This window comes from Varanus komodoensis, unplaced genomic scaffold (genome assembly GCF_004798865.1).
Source record: "Varanus komodoensis strain SLA01 unplaced genomic scaffold, ASM479886v1 scaffold17, whole genome shotgun sequence".
NCBI classification, from domain to species: domain Eukaryota; kingdom Metazoa; phylum Chordata; class Lepidosauria; order Squamata; family Varanidae; genus Varanus; species Varanus komodoensis.
Genome location: NW_025335505.1, coordinates 20,886,501 through 20,909,688, shown reverse-complemented (window position 1 = coordinate 20,909,688; position 23,188 = coordinate 20,886,501). Strand labels below are relative to the sequence as shown.

The window sequence follows — 23,188 nt, the reverse complement described above, 5'->3', positions numbered from 1 at the left end:
TAATACCTCAGTGGGCAGACCATGTATCCAGTAGTCTCATTTGATTAGCAGGCAAAAGTCCAAATATGGAAAGTGCCTCCATCTGAGTTTGAATATCCCTTTCCTCTTCACCATTCATAAGGGTCTGCTGATCCTCCTTGTAGCATGTTTAAGGGCTTTATGGTGGCTATTAGGGAAAGCAAAAGGTAGGAAATCTGCTTCCACAGATTCTTTTCTGATTATTTATTTATTTAAAACATTTGTATGTTGCCCAATTGTGCCACAGCACCTCTGTGTGGCTCACAATTACAAGATTAACGTTTTATTATCAGAAGTCCTTTGTCCAGAAGGCTTTTTACCTAAATTGTACAGAATTGACAAAAGATAAGGGGGCGGGGGAGTTGAGGATTGTGAGACTTGGGAAGACCATCAACTGGCAATAGAAGTTTGGGTTAGAGAAGGCTAGACAACTTCAGGAAATTTCACACTCATCTGAGGAGCTTTGTGTAAAAGTGTTTAAAAATACTATTCAGCCACTGCTTCTCACACACACCATAAGCACTGTTCCGGACTATTGGGTTCAGGAGGGGGTCCCCCTTCAGGATTCTATTTTTCTATCCAAAAGAGGATTGCTGTGTCTGGAAAGTAATGTTAGGTGGGATATTATTATTCTTTATCATTATAAAGTGCCTCATATTTCCAAAGCACTGTACATGGGTAGGAAAGATAAACTTCAGGCACCAATGCTTGAAAGTACATAATTTCAGCAGTGTCATTTTATCTGGACTGGTAGACTTCCCTGTCTTTAAGTATACACACAGTACAGCAGCTCTCAATCCCCTGGTCAGTGGATGTGCCCAGCGTATACTTGCTTTTCAGAGCAACTAAGAATTAATTCTCAGAATTCTTTCTGGCAGGAAAGGAGCCTCTCTGCATCTGCCAGGCTGTTCTTCCCCTTGCTTGCCAAGAAGTTCTCCCTGGAAACAGGAGGTGCAGTCTCTCAGTGGCTCGTAGTTTCCTGGCTGATGTCAGAGGCCAGTGTAAGCAGTCCCAAGGCAGCATGGATAGACCTTTGTTACAAAGACAAAAAAATGCTTCCTAGGAAAGGCTTGGTGGTAGGTTTTGTTTACAACAATACTGCCCAGTTTATGTTGCGAGCTACACAGAATCATAGAATAGTAGATTTGGAAGGGGCCAAGAAGGCCATCTGGTCCAACTCCCTGCTCCCTGCTCAGGCTGGATCATCCCTCTCGGATGGTTGTCCGTGAAGGGCCAGAGAAGTGCTTTTCAATATGAATTTGCAAACATAATTGTACAGTAGTTATACTGGAAGCTGGACAGGAATACTTGTAGAGAAGTTATGATTAGAATGTTTACTTTAGTTGACAGTTACAGGATGCAGGTCAATGACATACCTGATTCATATCAATATAAAACAGTTGGAACAGCATGATGCTTGTTAATGCATAGGGTTGTATCTAATGTAAATGTAACTTAAGTTTCATTCACTTCAATGTGTATACTTAGGGATAACATTAGATACATCCTGTAAGGTAAGGCTGCCTGACCTAGCTGATGAGCATAAGAAATTATGTTTGTGTATGGTCTTTGTTTTCATAAGTACCCAACAGTAAAAGATTCTGAACTAATTTCATATCTTGGAGGCATTTTATTTAGTTTCTACATTTATGAGTTCCATTTCAGTCCAAATTAGAACTAGCTGACTTACAATTAGAACTTAAAACAATGTTAAAATGTTAGTTATGGGTATCTAAGAATCTGGATTGTATAGATCAGTGGTGGCGAACCTATGGCATGCGTGCCACAGTGGGCACACGGAGGTCTCTCTGTCGGCACCCAAGCCAAGTTGCCCCAGCATCACCCCAGCAGCCGAGCACTGGATAACAGCAGACATAGAGTCCATGCACATGCTTGGAAAGGAGTAGTGGTGCCAGGCAATGATGTCACAAGTCGCAACACATTAGCTGCGACTCGTCCGAGCTTTCACATGGCTGGTCAGTGCACTGCCAAGGATATAAGTATATATATTTGCTTGGACTGGCTGTTTTCAGGTTTTATTGAAGTGTTGGCACTTTGTGATAAATAAGTGGGTTTTGGGTTGCAGTTTGGGCACTTGGTCTCTAAAAGATTCACCATCACTAGGTTAGGGATAGAAAAACGAGGTGTCCTGGCATGATTTTGATGGTTGGAATCTGTTTAAAATGGGCAGAAATGAAAAGCTGTGCAGAAAAGGCTATTCAAGGAAGGCTTTTTCCAATATTGCCCTCTTTTCAATGGTATTTTACCCCTATATTAGGGTTAGGGGAATGCACCAGGGTAGGGTTAGGCCAGTGATGGTGAACCTATGGCATGTGTGCCACAGTGGGCATGCAGAGCCCTCTCTGTTGGCATATGAGCCAAGTCGCCCCAGCATCGCCCCAGCAGCCGAGCATCGGATAACAGCGCACATAGGGGCCATGCGCATGTTCAGAAAGGAGTAGTGGCACCAGGCAATGACGTCACGAGCCATGACTCATTAGCCGCAACTCATTCGAGCTTTTGCCAAGGGGTGGGAGAGAGAGAGAGAGAGAGAGATGTTTGCTTGGATTGGCTGTGAGTTGTTTTTTCTAAACGAAAACCTTGGTTTTCAGGTTTTATTGTAGTGTTGGCACTTCGCGGTAAATAAGGGGGTTTTGGGTTGCGGTTTGGGCACTCGGTTTCTAAATGGTTTGCCATCACTGGTATTTTTGTTCTCCTTTAGGGTTACTGGCGGCTTTTTGAAAGACCATTTATATCAGATTTGGCTTTAATTTATATCTAGCTATTATCTGAATTGGAACCCTCAGAGCTGTTTAATGCTTGTCTTTAAAGTCAAGAAATTCTGCATAACTATTTTGGCCCAAAGAGACCCCAGAGTGATAATTGGGCTATTGAGGGATGAAACTAAGCTTGTTAGATTGGGGCATTGGATTTAGTGTGCCAGCTTTTATCTCCTGCCTTTACATGGGTACAGATATTCAACTCTAGCAGATTGTTTTATTTTTCCCCTATTGATAAAGGAAAAGTAAAAGGGTTAGTAGAGGTTAGCTACTGTGGACTACATGGACAACTGCAGTCTGCCTGTGGTTCAGAATGATGCATTACTTGCACAATGATATGAGCAAGTTGTTAGAACGAGATGCATGATGAGTGTTACATGAGAGGCATGACCTCTAGCAACTCTGAAGTATGTGCTGTTACTTACCATTAAAAAGCTATTTATGGAACAAAGGCTTTTCTAATGCTTCTAGATTAGTATAGCAGTACTGTTGTTTACAGCTGAAATGCACGAAACATTGCAGTATGCTCACCAGACTATATCAGATGCTGCTAAAATAAAATGGAATACACATGCTGGATCTTTTCAGGGGTCTGATACTACTTTCTCATCAAATGCACACATTAGTATCTGACTTCTTGTACACTTAATGTATATAGTAACACTCTGCAATCAACTGCAGAATAAAGAAAATAAGGCAGGCATGTTGGACTCCAGCATCCAGCATCTCCAGCTGGCATGAATAGCTGGGGAATGCTGGGAGTTGCAGAAGAACCCATCTGGGGGGCTGGATTAGCGGCAGAGCAGCGTTAGAGCAGCCAAGGGACAAAAGGGCTGGAACCTTTGACGGGCAGTGAAATTATTTTCAGAGAGTTTCCAAAGAATCCTGCTCTTAAATCATCTTTCGCTGCTAGTAGCTCTTAAGGTGCAGTTCTAGGTATGTCTATTTGCTAAGCTCTGTTAAATTCAGTCAGACTTATTCCCTGGTAAATATGGATAACCTTAGTTGCTTTATAAAGATAGTATTGTTTTTATTGATGTTTTAAACATTTTCCATATGTTGTTTTATTTGGCTTTAAGTAGTCACCTTGAACATAGAAGGGTGGGTATACATGCCTATTACAGTAAATTACAGTCTGTCCAAGAGGTTATTGCATCGAGCCAAATAATCACACTAATTCTTAGGGGCTAGAATCAACATTCTGTGCATAGTGGCATATCTGCCAACAGTCTTCTGCACGTGTGCGCGACCGCACGCACGCACGCACGCACCAGCAATTTCTTTCTGCCAATGCACACCTACCACTAGAGTAGCGTTGCTCTTCCTGTGCTTCCTGTCACTTTCTGAAAAGCATCTTGAAACTGGCTGTTTCCTGAGCAACATCGCAAGATGGGACAGGTATGCACATATTAGCTGAAGCCACGCGCTCAGGGGCTTCTTTTTTGCATTTTCTCTCTCTCTCGGCATACCTGCGGGGGTCCGGGAGAACCCAGCTCCAGCGTCACCATCAGCTGGGCTGCCACTGGGATGTGCCCGTTCTTGCAGAAGGCAGAGAACTGAACCCGCGTTTCCCCAATCGGGGAAACAGTTGCTTGCTAGGACCCGGAAGACACGGGGTCCAGGACGGGGGTGGTTCTTTTCATTGACGGAGGCGCTTCTGGCTGGCGTGATGTCACAGAGGCAGGGCTGCTTTTCCTGCTCCTGGATGCCGCCGCGGCTCCCGCTTATTGTCGCCGAATCGCTCGCGAAGGCAGAAGCGACCGCGGCCGCCGCGGGAGGAAGAGCCACGGCACCGCTGCACCGCGGCGCGGACGCTCGCTGCGGCGGCAGAGGAGGCGGCGGCGGCGGCGGCGTGGGCTGGGGCCGCTCCCCCCGCAAGAGGCATGCGCGGCTCTCGCTGCGCGGGGCCCTGAGCGGCGCAACTCCGGCGGAGAAGTGCAGGCGAGCGCCGAGGTGAGGGGGGGGGGGGGGGTCACGGTGCGAGCCGCCTCTTTCCCGCTCCGCTCCGCGGCGCGGCTCGCTTTTCGCGGCGGGGCTGCTGGGGAAGCACTTTGACGGAGTTGCGGGGAAGGGAGCGCGGGCGCCCGAGGGGGGCACCGTCGCGCTGTGCTGGAGGGAGCGCGGCGCCCGGCAGCCGCTCCGCGCGGAGTGCGCGCTCTCTTTCCGGGGAAGGCGTGCAGGAAGCTGCCGGAGGAGCTCGATGGCCCTCGCTGCATCGCTGGAGGGCAGGTAACGCGCCCGGCACCGTCTTCTGGCGGGATGGCTCTGCTGCCTAGAAGTCGCAGAGATGTAACTTCCCGGCAGTTCGTGGCGCGTATGGCCAGACCGGCGGGTTATCTCAGAAGGGGAATCTTGAAGAACTGCATTCAGGCATTCCTGGAGAGCCCATCCCAGCCATAGTTGGAAGCAGCGGAGATGCTTCTTTCATCAGTAACTCTTCATGGTTACCGTTTCTTACCATTGATAGGCTCCTTTTATTTCCAGGACTCGATTTCCCCCCCTCGCCCCTTTATTATTACTGTTGTTAGTCTTGCACAGTAAGTAATTATTATGGTGATCAAATGTACGCGAATGTGTTCTTGTTAAGTTGGCAAAGTTTAATACACCAGTTACTTCGAGAGGAATTAAAAATAAATGTGACTTTTTAAAAGGGCTCCAGATTATGTGTATTGTTTTAAATACAAGGATTTATGAAAAGCGCTGTCTCGCCCTTCCTCCTTTCTGAGAATAGGAGGAAATGCCCTTTACAAGATTATGTTGCTATGACACATGTGTGTGTCATTTTCAAACAAGAAATTCATCTTTATTTTCTTTCAGTACTGTTAATTTTTATATGAGCAAAACAAGAGCACATTAAGAGTGCAATCCCATGTATGTGTAGACAGAAGAATAGATCTACATCACCATGAATCGTCCAGCAAGCATGGCTGGTTGGGAAACACTGGAGCTTGTGGAACATTTTTGGACTGAAGTCGCATTGGATGACACCCTAAGGTTCCCATATAATGATCTTTAACATTTTGATTGTTCTATTCTTTTTGTAAACTGTCCTGGAAATAAGATTGAAGGGTGGTATAAAGATACCTATACTAAATAAATATTGATCAACTAGGATTTTACATGGGTAAGATCCATAACTCTCACTGCCTGCTCACCAAGCATTTTTTTGTTTTGTTTTGATTTTTATTACAGCGAAACTGGATGTCCATTCTTGCAGTGTATGTACATACACATAATATGCTTATCCAGTATGCTTATTTTATTCTCCATGTAATGTGTTTAGTTTTCCAAGTGAACATGTTGACTAGTAAGATATTGGACACTGTTCTTTAGAGTCAGAGACTGCATTCAGAAGTCTGCTTTGAATCATAAATTTCGAGGCCTAAGGATCAAAACCGTAGTAATACATTGTGTGATACAGTAAACTATTTTTATTATGATTATCCTTGGAAATGAAAAATCTAGCACCCTTTCCTGAGGGTTGGGAGATGCTCTGGACCAGACTTGGGGCATATTTGGGGGCTGTAGGAAAGGCCTATGGTGCAAGTGGACTTGCTTCTGTGAGGGTTGGGTGAATGCCATAACACTTTCTGAAATGATTTCCCAGGTGGGATTCATCAACTCACAAACAGGAAATAGGTTGAGGCCTTCATGAGATATTTTCAGCTGAAGTCTCTTGTTTGCAATCTGGAGAAAAAAAGTGTGACTGTAGAAATTCAGAAAGAACTGGAATGCTTTGATGTGAACTAGGTCAGTTACAGCAACTCAGACCAGAAATCTCTTATCATTATGACACAGCTTTGATTCTGTTCTCAGTGAAGTTGAGTGTACAACAGGCGAACCATTATAATGAAAGGCCATCTTGTTTGTCCTGCTATTGACTGTATATGCCCCTGAGTATGACCAATGTCTTTGGTCAGAATATCAGTCTCTCAGCAGATTTGTCCATGCACTACACTCATGCCCATAGAAATAATGAGGAACTTGTTTCTCAACCACAGAGAAACTACAGAATTACAGCAAAAACGAATAAACTGCTTTATAATAATAGAAATTCTCTCTCTCCATGCTACTAGAACTTTAACAGTCTTGTTTACTGTATTCGTATGAAGCAATGTGTCACCACATAGTTTTGTTAAATTTTGAGAGAACTTGGCATGTTGGAATCAGGGCCATTATGAATTAGCAAGTCATTTCACGAGTTATTTCATAACACACTTAAAATCCTGTCTGTTATGTTTTGATACATCTTCTCTTTGAGCTTCCACAGACTTTGACTCAACAAAATAGCTTGAAGAGGAGACAGGAGGCACTGGTTGAGACTTAAGTAATTGGCTTTTACTGGGGCCTTGTGATGCAATGAGGATATTGTTTTCTGTTTGTGAACTCGAATACTTCCATCCAAATTTGAGTTTCTCTCTCTCTCTCTCTCTCTCTCTCTCTCTCTCTCTCTCTCTCTCTCTCTCTTTTTTGCTTTGTTAGGGTTGCATAAAGAATGACACCTTTCCTGAAGGAAGATTAGATATGAGTAAAAACCAATAAAGCCAGAGGAAGAAGTGAAAGGACAACTGCCCTGATGTTAAGGGACTTCATCTTGCCCATCATGGAGGCAGATGGCTGGGACTGGCTAGCAGCTCCCGTTCATCAGCTGATATCCTGGGGTGCCTCTGCAGCCATGGTATTTGGAGGGGTGGTGCCATACATCCCCCAGTACCGAGATATTAAAAGGACACAGAATGCGGAGGGCTTCTCAACCTATGTGTGCTTGGTATTATTAGTTGCAAACATTTTAAGAATCCTCTTTTGGTAAGTTGACCCTTTTAACAATATTGATGTTTTCTCTGTACTTGGTTCATTGGGTATGGATGTGAAAATACTGAGAAGTATGTCTTTCAATGTGGTGTCAGCTTCAGCTGCAGTTAAACTCCCACTGAGTGAGATTAATTTGGTTGCTGAGTTCTGTTTTCTGTGAATCCCTCTCTTCGTCTTTAGCTAAGATGTTGCATTTCAAATATACGGGGAAATTAGAGAGAATGCTTTGGAGAAACCCAAATTGTGGCATTGCATGGAGTTTAACTGCAATACCCACAGTTGGAAGCTGTGGGTATTGTAATCTCTTGCAAAATGTGTATATTGTTTTCAAACCTGAGCTGCAAGTTAGAGCAAGGTATAACCCTACATAAAATCCCTTCAGTTTAACAGATTTTCAAGTTGGCTGTGGAGTCCTTAACTGCACTGAGACCTACCACTTTTGGAAAACTAAACTGGCAACCAAATAATTGAAGTAAAATGTTGTGAAGTATACTTTAAATTAGATAACATCAAGGGTTATTTTGAATTTTGCAGCATTCTTACATTGAAGGAACACAAGACTAACATGTAGATCATACATTTTTCAACCCATTATTGACTGTATATTTTTCAGTTTTCCAGAAAATTTCCAAGCAAATTAGGGCCATCAGTGTAGGAGCATTTTCAGTTTGCATTGGAAAATTTTCTGGTGCCTTAGAATAATCTAAGTGATCACGTTGATTTTCTTGTGCTTAGTAAACAAAACATGTAAAAATTACCCCTTGTTATTTTTAGTTTTGTTTTTTGGCCACAATGTAGCACAAGTATTTGACTTGAAATGTATGAGTAGGAAAATTAAAACAGATGGGCAGCTCAATCCTATGGCCACTAGACAGAATCTAGACAGGTGCAGTATAATTCAAAGTTCCAGCTCTAGTCTTGGAAACCTAGTTGGAGATTGAAGCTGAGAATCTGAGATTGGAGCACCTTCCTCGCTGCCTCTGTCGCTGGCACAGAAAGGACCTTCACACTTTCCCCACTATATCTGTAATCCTCAAAGTTCGGAGGGGCGTGTGCTACTTCATCGGATGACACCTTTAATGTGATTTAGGGCACAGTCCTGTGGCAATGAGTGTAAGCCCCTGAACGCTGAGGCTCACACACAGGAGGTTTAGAGGCAATGTTTACCTTCCCAGTCCTCCCACTCTGGTTTTCCCATAGATACTTGCTTCTGGCCATCTAGCAACAGCCTCAAGGAATGTGAGGAAACTGGCTGGAGTAGCTTCAGGATGCCTTGCATCCTGGTTGCTCCTGTCTCCTCCTGTCCCACTAAATTCTTGGGTCACCTTGAACCCTCCTCTGACGTTGCTTTTTCAACCTTGCAGATCACAGTCTGCTTAAAATGTTTTCTGTTCCGGCATGAAAGGATGGGTGGAGGGGGCAGATTGGAGGACTCTGTTTGACCTTGGAGCTGGGAACCTGAACTCTCTTACGGTCCTTCAGACGGCGTTTAAGGACCGTGAGAGCATTCCCTTCAATGTTATGTAGACCTTTGTACTGAAATAGTTCTCAAAATGCAAAAAAAATACTGTATATCATGTATTTCTCTCACATCGTTGACATCTGAGAAAAAGCAAACATACTAAAAAGTGTTGACACACTGATTAATTTTTGCCCAAAGAACTATGCATATCATGCCAAGAGCCACTCCTCTGTTTCAAGAGATTTTAGTTCCCTTCCACTGAAGCTGTTCAGTTTCACTGTAACTATTAATTCAGTTTTTGCCTGTGACATGTAGGTATTTCTGTGGTGCATAAATGTTGCTCACATACTTGCTATGAACTTGAAGAACATTACTTACAGCCTTGAAACTACCAACTATTGCAATATTGTATTGCAAATTGCATACATTCCATTTTACTATTATCCTTGAAGTGGAAAACTTTTTCACAGAAAAATAGCGGACTGGAAAATGTTCCGCACTGCATTCTCGTTTGAAACATGCCTCATACACAGTGGGAAATAGGTTTGAACTGTTCCATATTATGACCTACATGCAGATGCATAAATTCTTACACTGAAGTGACTTTTCTGTTAATAAAAACATCGTTGCTATTCCTAAGAAACCTTATAACCTTTATATAGCTTTTAGTTAAATATTTGTAAATATTTATATTTGGTCTTTTGCCACAGCTTTTCTTAATCCCATATTATTAGGAGAAAACTGGCATAGGAAACAGTCACATACCTGACACTGGATTTGAGTCCAATTCCCAACTCTAATCCACTGTCAGAGGCAACATACTTTTCTGTGACACTTTTAAGTAATATTAAAAGTGTTGTTTTAGATCCCAGATAAAAATCTGTAATTGTATTCCCAGCTTTTATAAGTGTTTTCATGGGAGACTAAAGTAAATAGAATATTGAGTTGCAAGTAATGTTGTAGCTCTCTTTCTGTACAAGCAAGCACATAAATAGCTTTATAGCTCAGTTATGCTCTCCATCTGTTGTTGGTTTCCATTCAGTTGGCTGCAAAAATAACAGGATCCTACACATAAAATCTTGCAGTGTCAGGATCTTAGACTTCTGTAAATACTTCTTAGTTCTGTATTGCTTTGTACTCCATTTCTGAAGTAGTATCTTGCTTTGCTTTATGTGGTTTCACTTAAAGCTGGCATTTACAGAATGCGAACATTTTGGCACAGCTATTAGAAGTTCCTGCTTGTAAGGAACACAGTTAATCTCTGAGATTGCTTGGTAATAGATGGCCCATCCAGCTTGACTCCAAATACCCTTAAGGCCGAAGTATTCACAGCATGACTTACTGCCTTCCTACTAAATGCTACTACTTTTCAGATCCTGATTTGCCACTCTTCTGCTCTTATTAAGCAAATATCAAAACAGCCTGTAATATTTAAAGCTAGCACAATCATTTATTTATGTGGATAATTTTTTCTTAAAATATTGTTTATTTTGTGCATTGATAAAAATGCAGGTGTATCTGCGGCCAGCAATTCATTTTATGGGGTCAGAGGAGATGGAGGGTGGTGCGTTCAAGCCCACCTCATCATCCTTTCAATACATGGCCATGGCTATCACTTGTTCCATGTACTTCTCTTGTTGTCAGCTAGAGCCTCAAGCTGATAATTCCTCCAGGAGCCAAGACTGATCCATGATTTTTCAGTTACTGATACCTGATTCATAATGTTCAAACGTTTGGTTGATTTGAGCAATTAATGCAGTGCATTAGAATGTGTTGTTGATTGGGTTCTTTAGCAGTTGCTCTAGTGATGGTGTTGAAAAGTGTACAGAATAGCTTTATTAACCATAATTCAGATGCATCCTTTTACATTATTATTATTATTATTATTATTATTATTATTATTATTACATTTCTATGCCGCCCCTTGCCGAAGCCTCGGGGCGGCTTACAACACAATAAGATACATTGAAATACAATAGAGCATAATAAATTACCACTAAATACAAAAATACAAAAAATACACTGAGATACAATAATATAAAATTAAAATTAACAGTATAAAATAAGTAAATAAAGAATATAGGAGGAGAAAAGAGAAGGAAGAAGAAGTTGCCCTGGCCAGATCATATGTTTTAACAATTAAAATGATGTTTAAATAAAAAGGTCTTTACCTGGCGCCGAAAAACCAGTAACGACGGTGCCAGGCGGACCTCTTTGGGGAGTGAATTCCATAGGTTGGGTGCCACCGCAGAGAAAGCCCTCCTCCGAGTACTTACTCTCCTAATTTCTTTCATGGAGGGTTCCCGGAGAAGGGACTCTCCCGCAGATCTCAAGGGGTGGTCGGGCATATACGGACATAAGCGCTCGTTCAGGTAGCCAGGACCCAAGCCGTTTAGGGCTTTATAGGTCATAACCAACACCTTGAATTGGGCCCGGGCTTCAATGGGAAGCCAGTGAAGTTGACGGAGGACTGGAGTCATGTGAGCATAACGCCCCGTCCCCGTCAGCAACCTGGCAGCTCTATTTTGCACCAATTGAAGTGTTTGGACCATCTTCAGGGGAAGCCCCACGTAAAGCGCGTTACAGAAGTCTAGGCGGGAAGTCACCAGCGCATGTGTCACCGTCGCCAGGCAGTCGTACTCCAGGTAGGGGCGCAGCTGATTAATCAGCCGAAGCTGAAGGAAGGCACTCCTCGCCACCACTGTCACCTGAGCTTCCAATGAAAGCTCCGGGTCGAGGAATACTCCTAAGCTGCGGACCTTGTCCCTAAGATGTATACAGTGGGTCACATAATCTTCCTATTGTCAACTCAGTGTTAGTGATCGGGATTCAGAGAGGAAAATGTTACTACTGAGACACTAACTAACATTTCAGTATTATGCGTGTCAGAAGTAAGCCCCATTCAGTGTTTAGAGGACTGAGGTCTAAAGGTTTTTTTTAGCAACTTATTGCAGATAATAAAACACCTTGTTTTATTGAGTTAATTATCATTGTAGGACCATTTGGGGCTACCTAGTATGCCTGAAAGGAAAAACACAGGTCATTAGAAGTGTAGCACATGTCACCCTGGTATTCTGTCCTGAATACCTAATAGATATAAACATATTTCCATTATAATAAAAAGGTGGTATTTTTTCACTGAATTGATTTAGTGTAGCATTTACGACTTAGTTGTAATACTTGTTCTTAGAACAATTTGTTGTTGTTGTGGTTAGTTGTGAAGTCGTGTCCGACCCATCATGATCCCATGGACAACATTCCTCCAGGCCTTCCTGTCCTCCACCATACCCCGGAGTCAACTCAAGCTCACGCCAACTGCTTCAGTGACTCCATCCAGCCACCTCATTCTCTGCCGTCCCCTTCTTCTTTTGCCATCTATTGTTCCCAGCATTAGGCTCTTCTCCAGGGAGTCCTTCCTTCTCATTAGGTGAACAAAGTATTTGAGTTTCATCTTCAGGATCTGGCCTTCTAAAGAGCAGTCAGGGTTGATCTCCTCAAGGACTGACCAGTTTGATTGCCTTGTGGTCCAAGGGACTCGCAGGAGTCTCCTCCAGCACCACAAATCAAAGGCCTCAATCCTTCGGCGTTCAGCCTTCCTTATGGTCCAGCTTTCACAGCCATACATTGCAACTGGGAAAACCATAGCCTTGACTATATGCACTTTTGTTGGCAGGGTGATGTCTCTGCTTTTTAGTGTGCTGTCTAGATTTGCCGTAGCTCTCCTCCCCAGGAGCAAGCGTCTTTTGGTGATCTTGGAGCCTAGGAAAATAAAATCTGTCACTACCTCCATTTCTTCCCCATCTATTTGCCAGGAAGTGAGAGGACCAGATGCCATGATCTTAGTTTACTTAATGTTGAGTTTCAAGCCAACTTTTGTGCTCTCCTGCTTCACCCGCTTCAAGAGGCTCTTTAGTTCCTCTTAACTTTCTGCCATGAGAGTGGTATCATCTGCATATCTGAGGTTGTTGATATTTCTCCCAGCAATCTTAATTCCAACTGATGATTCATCTAGCCCCGTCTTTCTCATGATGTGCTCAGCATATAAGTTAAATAGGCAGCGCGACAGGATACAGTCTTGCCAAACTCCTTTCTCAATGTTGAACCAATCAGTGGTTACGTATCCAGTTCTCGCTGTTGCTTCTTGACCCGCATATAGGTTTCTCAAGAGACAAATAAGATGGTCTGGTGCTCCCATCTCTTTAAGAACTTGCCACAATTTGTTGTGATCCACACAATCAAAGACTTTAGCGTAGTTAATGAAGCAGAAGTAGATGTTTTTCTGGAACTCCCTAGCTTTCTCCATGATCCAGCGTATGTTGGCAATTTGATCTCTAGTTCCTCTCCCTCTTCGAAATCCTGTCTGTACTTCTGGTAGTTCTCGGTCCACATACTGCTGGAGCCTAGCTTGTAGGATTTTGAGCATCACTTTGCTAGCATGTGAAATGAGTTCAATGGTGCAGTAGTTTGAACATACTTTGGCATTGCCCTTCTTTGGGATGGGAATGTAAACTGACCTTTTCCCATCCTGTGACCACTGCTGAGTTTTCCAAATTTGCTGGCATATTGAGTGTAGCACTTTTACTGCATTGTCTTTTAGGATTTTGAATAGCTCAACCGGAATACTGTCACCTCCACTAGCTTTGTTGTTGCTCAGACTTCCTAGGGCTCATCTGAGTTCACATTCCAGGATGTCTGGCTAGAGGTCAGTGCCTACCTCATCATGGTTATCAGGGACGTTAAGCTCTTTCTTGTACAGTTCTTCTGTGTAATCTTGCCACCTCTTCTTAATCTCTTCTGCCTCTGTTAGGTCCCTGCCATTTTGGTCCTTTATCATGCCCTCTTTGCATGAAACTTTCCCTTCGTATCCAATTTTCTTGAAGAGATATCTGGTCCTCCCTATTCTATTGTTTTCTTCTATTTTTTGCACTGTTCATTTAAGAAGGCATTCTTATCTCTTCTAGCTATTCTTTGGAATTTTGCATTCAATTAGAACTATATTGGCATTTAAAATCATAACCCCATAACTATTTGCTGCCTGGGTTTTCTGAAGGGAATATGAATTTCTACACTTATATGAGCATTTGCCCTTTTATTTGGAAACTGCATCAAGATCTAAATCTTGTACATTGTTATAAAAATGTACACCCCACAAAACAGACATGTTCCTAACGGGAAGGGCACATCAAACTAATAATTGTTACTATTGTATAGTCTTGTTATCAATCTATCTTTGCTAAATATTCAAAGTATAACTTCTGTTTTAGGAGGAAGGCATTATAATTACAGAAGTGTTAAAAAGTGCTTTGGGAACACATTGTTCTTAACTCTCTTGACCTCTAATAAATTTTTCACTGATGATATGAATTCCCAACAATGCTTTTTAGCTGTGTCGCTCCAGAGCTAAGCATGTTATTTATTTTATTTATTTATTTGGGATATTTCTAGCCCATCCATTCACTGTGTGTCTCTGGACGGCTCACAACAGAAACAATAAACAACAATATAAATATCATAAATACCCCAGACCATAATAAAACTAAATAACCCATGACTGAAATAAAAATAATTAAAATCTATCAAACATTAAAATATTGGGTGATTAAAAAGGTCTTGACCTGGCGCTGAAAAGCACATAATGATGGTGCCAGGCAGACCTCTCTAGGGAGCACATTCCATAGCGGGGCATCACCACAGAGAAAGTTCTCCTTCGAGCACTCTGTCTCCTGATCTCCTTCAAGGAGGGTTTCCAGAGCAGGGCCTCTGCTGCAGATCTTAAGGGGGCAGGAGGGCATATAGGGAAAGAGGCATTCCTTTAGGTATCCTGGTCCCAAGTCATTCAGGAGTTGTTGGTCATAACTAGCACCTTAAATTGGGCCCGGGCTTCGATGGGAAGTCAGTGGAGCTGATAGATCACTGGAGTTATATGAGAGTAACGACTGGTCCCCGATAGCATCCTGGCCACTCTATTTTGCACCATCTGAAGTATCCAGACCGTCTTCAAGGGTAGCCCCACACAGAGCGTGTTACAATAGTCCAACCAGGAGGTTACCAGTGCATGTGTCACCGTTACTAGGCAGTCCTTGTCTGGGTAAGGACGCAGCTGTTGGATCAGCCGAAGCTGAAGGAAAGCACTCTGCACTACTGCCATCACCTGGGCTTCCAGGGACAGTTCTGGGTTGAGGAGCACTGCTAAGCTGTGGACCCTGTCCTTTAGAGGGAGTGCAACCCCGTCCAGGACAGGGCCAAAGCCATTTACCTGGAAACCTGAACCGCCCACCAAAAGGACCTCTGTCTTACCAGGGCTGAGCTTCAGTTTATTGGCCCTCATCCTTGGCAAGGCACCAGTTTAGGACAGCCACTGCCTCACCTGGATTAGTTGAAAAAGAGAGGTAGAGCTGGGTGTCATCAGCCTACTGATGACTTCACAGTCCAAACATCCTGATGACCTCCCAATGGTTTCATGTAGAAGTTGAATAGCAAGGGGGACAAAATGGAACCCTGCGGCACTCCATGGCAAGAGTTGTCATGTTGCAGAGCCATAGTCCCCCAGCACCACCTTCTGGAATTGGCCAGCCAGGTAGGAATGGAACCACTGCCAAGCAGAGCCTCTTACTCCTTACCCGGCCAGCCTATCCAGAAGGATACCATGGTCGATGGTATCGAAAGCTGCTGAGAAGTCCAGGAGAACCAACTCCCCCTGTCCCTCTTCCTGCACAGGTCATCGTACAGAGCGACCAAGGCAGATTCAGTACCATACCCAGGTCTGAAGCTGGACAGAAATGGGTCCAGATAATCCGTTTCATCCAAGAGTGCCTGGAGTTGCCACCACCCGCTCTAACACCTTGCCCAGAAACGGGATGTTAGCCACCGGTGGCCACCTCTGGGTCCAGGGATGCCTTCTTTAGGACAGGCCTGATCACCACCTTCTTTAAAGGAGTGGGGACCCGGCCCTCCCTCAGTGAGGCATTGATGACCTCCTGAATCCAGGTGCAAATCCCATGTTTGGCTTTAGTAAGTAGCCACGAAGGGCAAGGATCAAGTAAGCAGGTGGTAGGATGTACCAGTCCAAGCACCTTGTCCAGATCATCAGGCGGCATCAACTGAAATTCATCCAACAATGCTGGATTAGACGGGGCTCTGGACACCTCCCATGATAGAACTTTATCAACTGTGGAGTCCAGCTCATGACAAAATTCTAGATATTTCAGGGTGGCACAAGTATTAAATAACCTTGTACTAGAAACACATTTTGGGATTTGACCCCTCTTTGTTCCCTGATACCAACCACTCTTGTGCTGTCTTCTACTCTTCTGATCTAAGATAGGGCAGCATCCTGTATTTCAGTGCCTCCACAGTTCCCCATTCCCTTGTCAAGGGAAAGCCGTGGTATGACAAGCTCTAGGGAACTCTAAAAACTGCACATGGAATAGAACCACACTGGTGCTTCCCATTTCACCTTGATAATAGCTAATAGATAAGGCGCACGATTCACACTTTTTCTGTGCAGCCAGATAGAGGGAGACAACAATGTGTGAACAGCACCATACGTCCGACAGGCCTCCAGTCTGCCATGCTTTCATCACCACCAGCCTTTCTCATTCTCCACAAAAAGATCCAATTCAATTCTGTTCAGTCCCAAATGGAACTGTTAATAAAGTAAAGCTTAGTGAGTGCTCTCACCTTGTTTTCTCATCAACATCCATTTCTATTACTGTAAATAAGAAAACCATTTATTTCTCCATCTAGAAATCTTAGTGCAAGAGCCTTTTCCCACAGCTGCAATTGTGTTATGGCTGATAGTTTATGAAACATTGGTGTAGCACTTCTGTTTGTAATGCAGAATGAGGAACTTGGACATAAGCCAAGTGCTACTAATAATTTGGCTTTCTGTTGATTGTGTTAGATTGCTCTTTAAATCCTACTTCTGACCTTCAGAAAAGACTGGCTACTCTCCAAAATATTCTTTCAGCATTGCCTGAAGAAGAGATTGCATGGATGCTATTTACCTTGTGGGTGTGTGTTTTATAGGTCTAAAATATCAACTCATTGGTTCCATAATTAATATGTGTCATTGCAGTTGGATTTTCATTAGAAATATTCATTTGTTAGAAGGGTGTTGAATACCTTTTGCTTTTTAATCATTAGAAATACTCTCCATACATTCAGTGTGTGGTCCATTTAGACAAATTGGGAATTTTTGTCCCAACGTGGATTATTTTACACTTGCTTACATTGAACTGCATTTGGTATTTTGATGCCCAGTCTCCCAGCTTGGAGAGTTCCCTTTGGAGCTCCTCACAAATCAAAGGGGAGTCCCTTTTGATTTTAACCGCTCCTAAATAGCTTAGTGCCATAAGCAAACTTCACTGCCTTCTCAGTACCTACTCATAATTCCAGATCATTTTCAAGTTAAAAAGCACTGGTCCCAATCCAGAACCCTGTGGGAATCCACTGGTGACATCTTCCCATTGGGAGAAATTGCCATTTATTCCTAATGTCTGTCTTCTGTTCTTTAAGCAGTTAGTGATCCATAAGAGGACACCCCTCCCACCCCAATTATTCTATGACTGCTTAATTTGCTCAGGAGTCTTTGGTGAATGTCTTTGTCAAAAGCCTTTTGGAAGTCCAATATCTACAATATAAACAATATCTACTGGATCGCCCCTGTCTAAATGCTTACTGACACTCTCAAAGAACTCCAATGAGTTAATGAGACAAGACTTTCCCTTGCGGAAGCCATTCTGATTCTTCCCCCACCCACCGCCCCCAGCAGGGCCTGTCCCTTTATGTACTTATTGATTCTATCTCTAATAATGCTTTCAAGAAGTTTATCCAGAACAGGTGTTAAGCTAACTGGCCTATAATTTTCCAGATCCCCCCTGGATTCTTTTTTAAAGATTGGTGTTGCATTGGATATTCTCCAATCCTCTGGGACGGGGGCTATTTTTAAGGAGATATTAAATATCTTGGTAAGAACATCAGCAATTTCATGTTTGAGTTCCGTAATAACTAGGATGGATACCGTCCAGAATGGGTGGCTCATTGACTTTCAGTTTGTAAGGTTGAGAACATCACCTTTTATCACGATTCTTTGCCTTAATTCCTTAGATTCCCTTCCAGAATAGATAAACTCAGGGACAGGAATATGCTCTGGATCCTCTGCTATGAGGAAAAATATAAATAATTGATTCAGCTTCTCTGCAATCTCCTCATCCCGCCATACTGCTCCTTTTATTTTATCATGATCCAATGGCTGAACTGCTTCCTTAGCTGCTTTCTGTCTTTTGATGTATTCAAAGAATTCTTTATTGTTTGCCTTGATATGCTCCTCAAATTGTTTCCTTGCTTCTCTGATTGTCTGCTAGAATCTCCTCTATGCAAACTTGTGGTCTCTTCCATTCTTTTCATTTAGGTAAGAGTTCCATTCCCTGAAGGAAGCTTTTTTCTCTCTAATGGCTTCCTTGACACTCATTAACTATGCTGGTGGTTTCCTGGACTTGGTGCCACCTTTTCTTTCTTGCGGCATGCATATTACCTGCACTTTTTCCATATTGTTTTTGAGTAATCTTCCAGTAACTTGAAGCAAATGTATCTCTTCCCCTCTTCAGCTTCTGCTTTACCAGTTCCCTCATTTTTGGTAAGTTTCCTCTTTTGACATCAAAGGCAACTGTGTTCAACCTCTTTGGCAGTCTTCCACCTAACTATATATTAAATCTGATACCAGTGTAGTGACTGTTACCTAATGGATCAACAAAATTTACATCCTGTACTGTGTCCTGGACAAGTCCATCTAGGTTTCCTTCCCTTTCTTTGGATCCACAATTTCCTGTTCAAGGTCACAGTCATTTAGGACATTGAAAAATTTAATCTGCGTGTCAGAACTGGTAATACATTTATCCAGTTGATGTGCAGGTAGTTGAAGTCACCCGTTATTACAGTATTGCCTTTGTTGGAGGTCTCACTGATTTGATTTTCCATCTCAAGATCACTTTGGGCATTCTGGTCTGGAAGACAAGAGCTTACTCTTATGAATAGGTTAGTTTTGGAGCCAGGACATTTTATCCAGTGCTTCTGTGGAAGAGTCTTCAAGTCTGCTGGACTGTATGCCCTCTTTAACATAGAAGGCAATGCCTCCTCCAGCTCATCCTACCCTGTCTTTCATATACAGGTTATATCCAGAGATGACCATATCCCATTGGTTATCTCTGCTCCGCCAGGTTTCTGTAAAGCCTGCTATGTCTAGCTTTGCACTTATTGTCATGTACCCCAACTTTCCTATTTTGGCCCTAAGGCTTCTAGCATTTGCACAGAAACACCTGAGCACAGTGTCCCCTTCCATGTGTACATTTGTTGTTCTAGTACTTCGTCCGCTCTAACTGCATATCGTGGGTTGCCATATCCTTGTTGCCAGTTTTCTCCCCTGCTGCAATTCAGGGCAATCTGAAACTCCTCCCCCTCATCCAGTAAGGATGGTCGCTGCTCAACCTCTGTCAACTTTGTCCCACGATTCAGTTTAAAAGCTGCTTTGCCACCTTTTAATGTTACACACCAACAGTGGTTCCATTCTGGTTCAGGTGCAGCCTATTCCTTCTGTATAGGCCTCGCTTGTCCCAAAATGTTCCCCAGTGCCTAACAAATGTGAAATTTTCCTCTCTGTACCACCAGCTCATCCACACACTGAGACTCTTCTCTCCCTCTCCCAAGACATATCCAAGAATGGGACTCTTCTAAAGGATCATTTCCCCCTTACTCAAAATGATAGCCTATACCCCTGCTGTTATTCTACCTTCATAACTGGTTTAATAAGTATGTGAGCTTGTTCACCTGAAACACCTAGAAAATTTCAGATTTTTATTAAGTTTCTCTATTTATCCTACTGGGAGAGAGTGGTGGATTTACTTTTCAGTGGTTCCTTGTACCCTTCTGACTAGAGAACGGAGCAGACCCCCGCACCCTGGCTTTCTTGCCCTGTTGCTGAACTTGCATCGCCAACGCTTTGTCACTGGGGCTCCTTGTGCTCAGAGAGCAGCTTCCTCACAGGCCTACCTTCTTGCAGAATTGTGGGTGGGCTGGCCCAGTTGCTGCAACAACCAGTCCGATTGTTCAAAAATCAAGGGAGGCTGTAGCTGAACTCCTGGTTGTGCAGTCTAGGAAAAACTAACTTCTGAGTCTGCCTAAACTAGCCCTTAATCAGCATAATAAAGTTTCATTTGTGACCTGCTGTTGCACACAATCCAGACATACTTCTGCTGATAGCACAGCTAGCCCATTGATCATTGAAAGTGATGGATATGTTTAAGCTATAGAAGTTCTATAGGAATGCAAAGGAAAAGTATATCTTACCACTCAGCACTTGATGCTCATGAGGCCTATTAGCAGGGAGATGTTCCACACTCTACATGTAACTAAAGAACTGGTTCATGGAATTGTTTGAACAAACTGTACTTCAATTAAAAATTTGCCATGTTGACAGAAGTCTAAATTAATCTCCATGTGACCACTCCCAAACTAACTAGTTTGGTCAATATAAGAGTCTCAATTACTGTAGAAGAACTTTGAAGTAGTCTAAGGAAGGTTTGAATCATAAAATATTGAAGATACAAACTAGGCTTCTCAGGAATTTATTGGAGAAGGAAAAATACCCAGGGAGCTTGTTGCAATAAGAGCAGAATTCTATGATTAAGGACCTGAGATGGATCAGTTTTGGATGGGGAATTCTAGGGAAATTAGAGCAATTAGAACATGAGGAAATATTGGGAGGGAATTCAGGGCAAATAACACTCCCACCCCCCAAAAAAAGCTCAAATAAAAGATAACATGAAGAGCCACAAAGAATAAGAAATTATCATGCTTGAGGATGTAGGGCTTAGTATGATAGACAGTCTCAGGGACAGCTTCCTGCAACCTTTCACACAGGTATGAGTTGGGAGGCAGATGTCAGTGACATCTGAGAAGCCAAAGTTGTCCCGGTGATGCTCATTTAAAAGGGAGTAGGACAAGGCAGAGGTGCTTCCAGGGAATGGAAGGGCGAATAAGAAGCTAGTTAGAGGTGGAATGGCAAGTCTCTCAAATCTTTTGGCCCCCATCCCACCCCAGTCTGTATTTTTCAGTCTGTATTTCTAATTCAGATAAAGATGGGCAGACAGTGTTTAGAATGTTAGTGTTTCCACCTCTCCCACTCCCCCAGTGAGAAGAGTAAGATTTTGAAATTGTACTTCCTTTTTATATCTGGGTAGAATACTGTTCTGGGAAGAATAACTCAGGATACTCCTTTCCTGCCAAAAAGCACACTTGGCAACTGTATTTTCTTGCTAGTCCATAAAATATATATGTGACTTTTCCAGTGGATAAAACTGTTTACTCAGACACTAGTTTAAGGCCTACTCCAAAATGTAACCAAAACAGCAGATCTCTCTTGTAAGCACTATGTTTGCAATATGGCCAATACAGCCCTGTTTGAATTATCTTCTGAACTATGTCCTGACTTTGTGCAATTGCAAGGGATGGGTAGTAGGTGACAGTGGGGATAGGCATTATATTTTTGCCATATAAGAAAACGCGAAAGAGACCTTTGGAAGAGGTTGCTTGTAGAACTGAATGTTATAAAAGAGAAAAGTAAGAACTATGAAATGGCAGCTGGTGGAAGGGGAAGGTTACCTTGTTTGCACAAGCTGCATAAATGCTCGAGCATTTCAAGAGGGAAGAATACAGCTTCTACATCATTTATGTATTTTTAAGCAGATAAAAATCTTACAGTGACACAGATGCAGAAAAATGAATTGCTCAGAGAGAGAGAGAGAGTGTGCTTACAAGAGAGATTTAGGTCACACCCTGACATCTGGTAAATCATTGCCTTCATTATGGGCTTGTAGGTCACAGCTAAAAATCATTTTACTAATTTAATATCAAAGGATTCAACATTAGGTGTGGTAGAGAAAATTGAGTTTAAAAGAAGAAAGTATGCCAAGAGGCTTGCAATCTTTAAACATTTCCCAGGAGTGCAATAAGAGAAGAAAAAGGGGCACAAGAAAAGGGAAGGGTAAGCAGGAGAGATTCAAGGTTATATATCTGGTGCAGAGAACCATTTTCAGATACAGTTTATTCAAAGAAGTTCTAAAGATACATTTTGTTGCAATTTTATGCATGCTGTTGAATCTAAGGGACAGGCAGACACATTTTATTACATACCTGTGTCACTCATACCACTTTTGGATTTTGCAGTCTGTGCAGCTAAGGACAGTCATGCACAGGAGTGAGCTTCCTCATGCATATTACTTGAACAAGAAAGGCAAGTGCAAACATACTCAATATCGGAATGAGCATCCAGGTGTCATTGCTGTAAATGGAAGTGCATTCATAGAAGCATCCCCATCTACATTTTAGAAGTAGTAATGTGTGAATATCCCTTTTGCCTGCAACACACGCTTGACTGGGATGCTTACATCTGTTTGCCCAGTGGGAACAAGGTGTAAACAATTGCAGAACCGAATCCCAGATTCTTGCAATTGCTGATCGGACAAGGCAGTGTGCAAAAGAATAATCAGTGTTAGTATTAAAGGGTAGTAAATACAGCACATGTGTGAAGTGATTGCGTGCACGCCTGTGTGTGCACGCAATCACTTCACACATGTGGTTTCCCCTGCTCCTTGGCTACGGCAGCCACCCCCCCTCCCCCAACACACATACCAGACATTCATACACTGTTCTGGAGAATCTCAGAATCCATGTTCGAGTGTCCCCAGAGACTGAAGGATGCTGCTTGCCTGCTTTATTTGTGCCTGTGGCTGTTACACAGGAAGCATGGGGAGCGGCAGTCTCTCCCTCCCTGTCCTCCCCCAGTGCATGAGCAGAAGTGATTCCACTCAACCAAGCAGATTTTTTTTTAGATGCAAGCCATTGTTAATGCAGTTCAGTGTTATGGAAAAGAAAAGAAAACAAAACGAAACCTTCTTTTATGCTTCCTAGCCTAGGGGCAAGGACCTTTTATATGCCACAGGCTACATGCCCTTGGGAATCATGTGTAGGAGGATGCATATCAGTGCTGAGCAGGGCTGAAGCCAAATGGGTGGGACCTCCTCTCTCTCTCTCTCTCTCTCTCTCTCTCTCTCTCTCTCTC

General features: G+C 42.9%; 1 protein-coding gene across 9 annotated transcripts in view; it reads left to right on the top strand.

Annotated features, from left to right (window-relative positions):
- The window catches only part of SLC66A2 (solute carrier family 66 member 2), a 90,301-nt gene that overhangs the window by 6,864 nt on the left and 60,249 nt on the right, over nt 1-23,188 (top strand). For 2 of the 9 annotated variants that reach the window (XR_006414358.1, XM_044426555.1), the window contains exons 1-3: nt 4,512-4,751; nt 5,616-5,792; nt 7,281-7,604. Coding sequence is in view for 8 of the 9 variants with exons in the window: in XM_044426555.1 (XP_044282490.1) it covers nt 7,375-7,604 (230 nt within the window). In the remaining variant the exon portion in view is untranslated. Of the gene's footprint in view, nt 1-4,511; nt 4,752-4,896; nt 5,336-5,615; nt 5,793-7,280; nt 7,605-23,188 lie in introns of those variants that run through there. The other 7 variants (XM_044426553.1, XM_044426551.1, XM_044426548.1 and 4 more) reach the window with 6 other exon arrangements.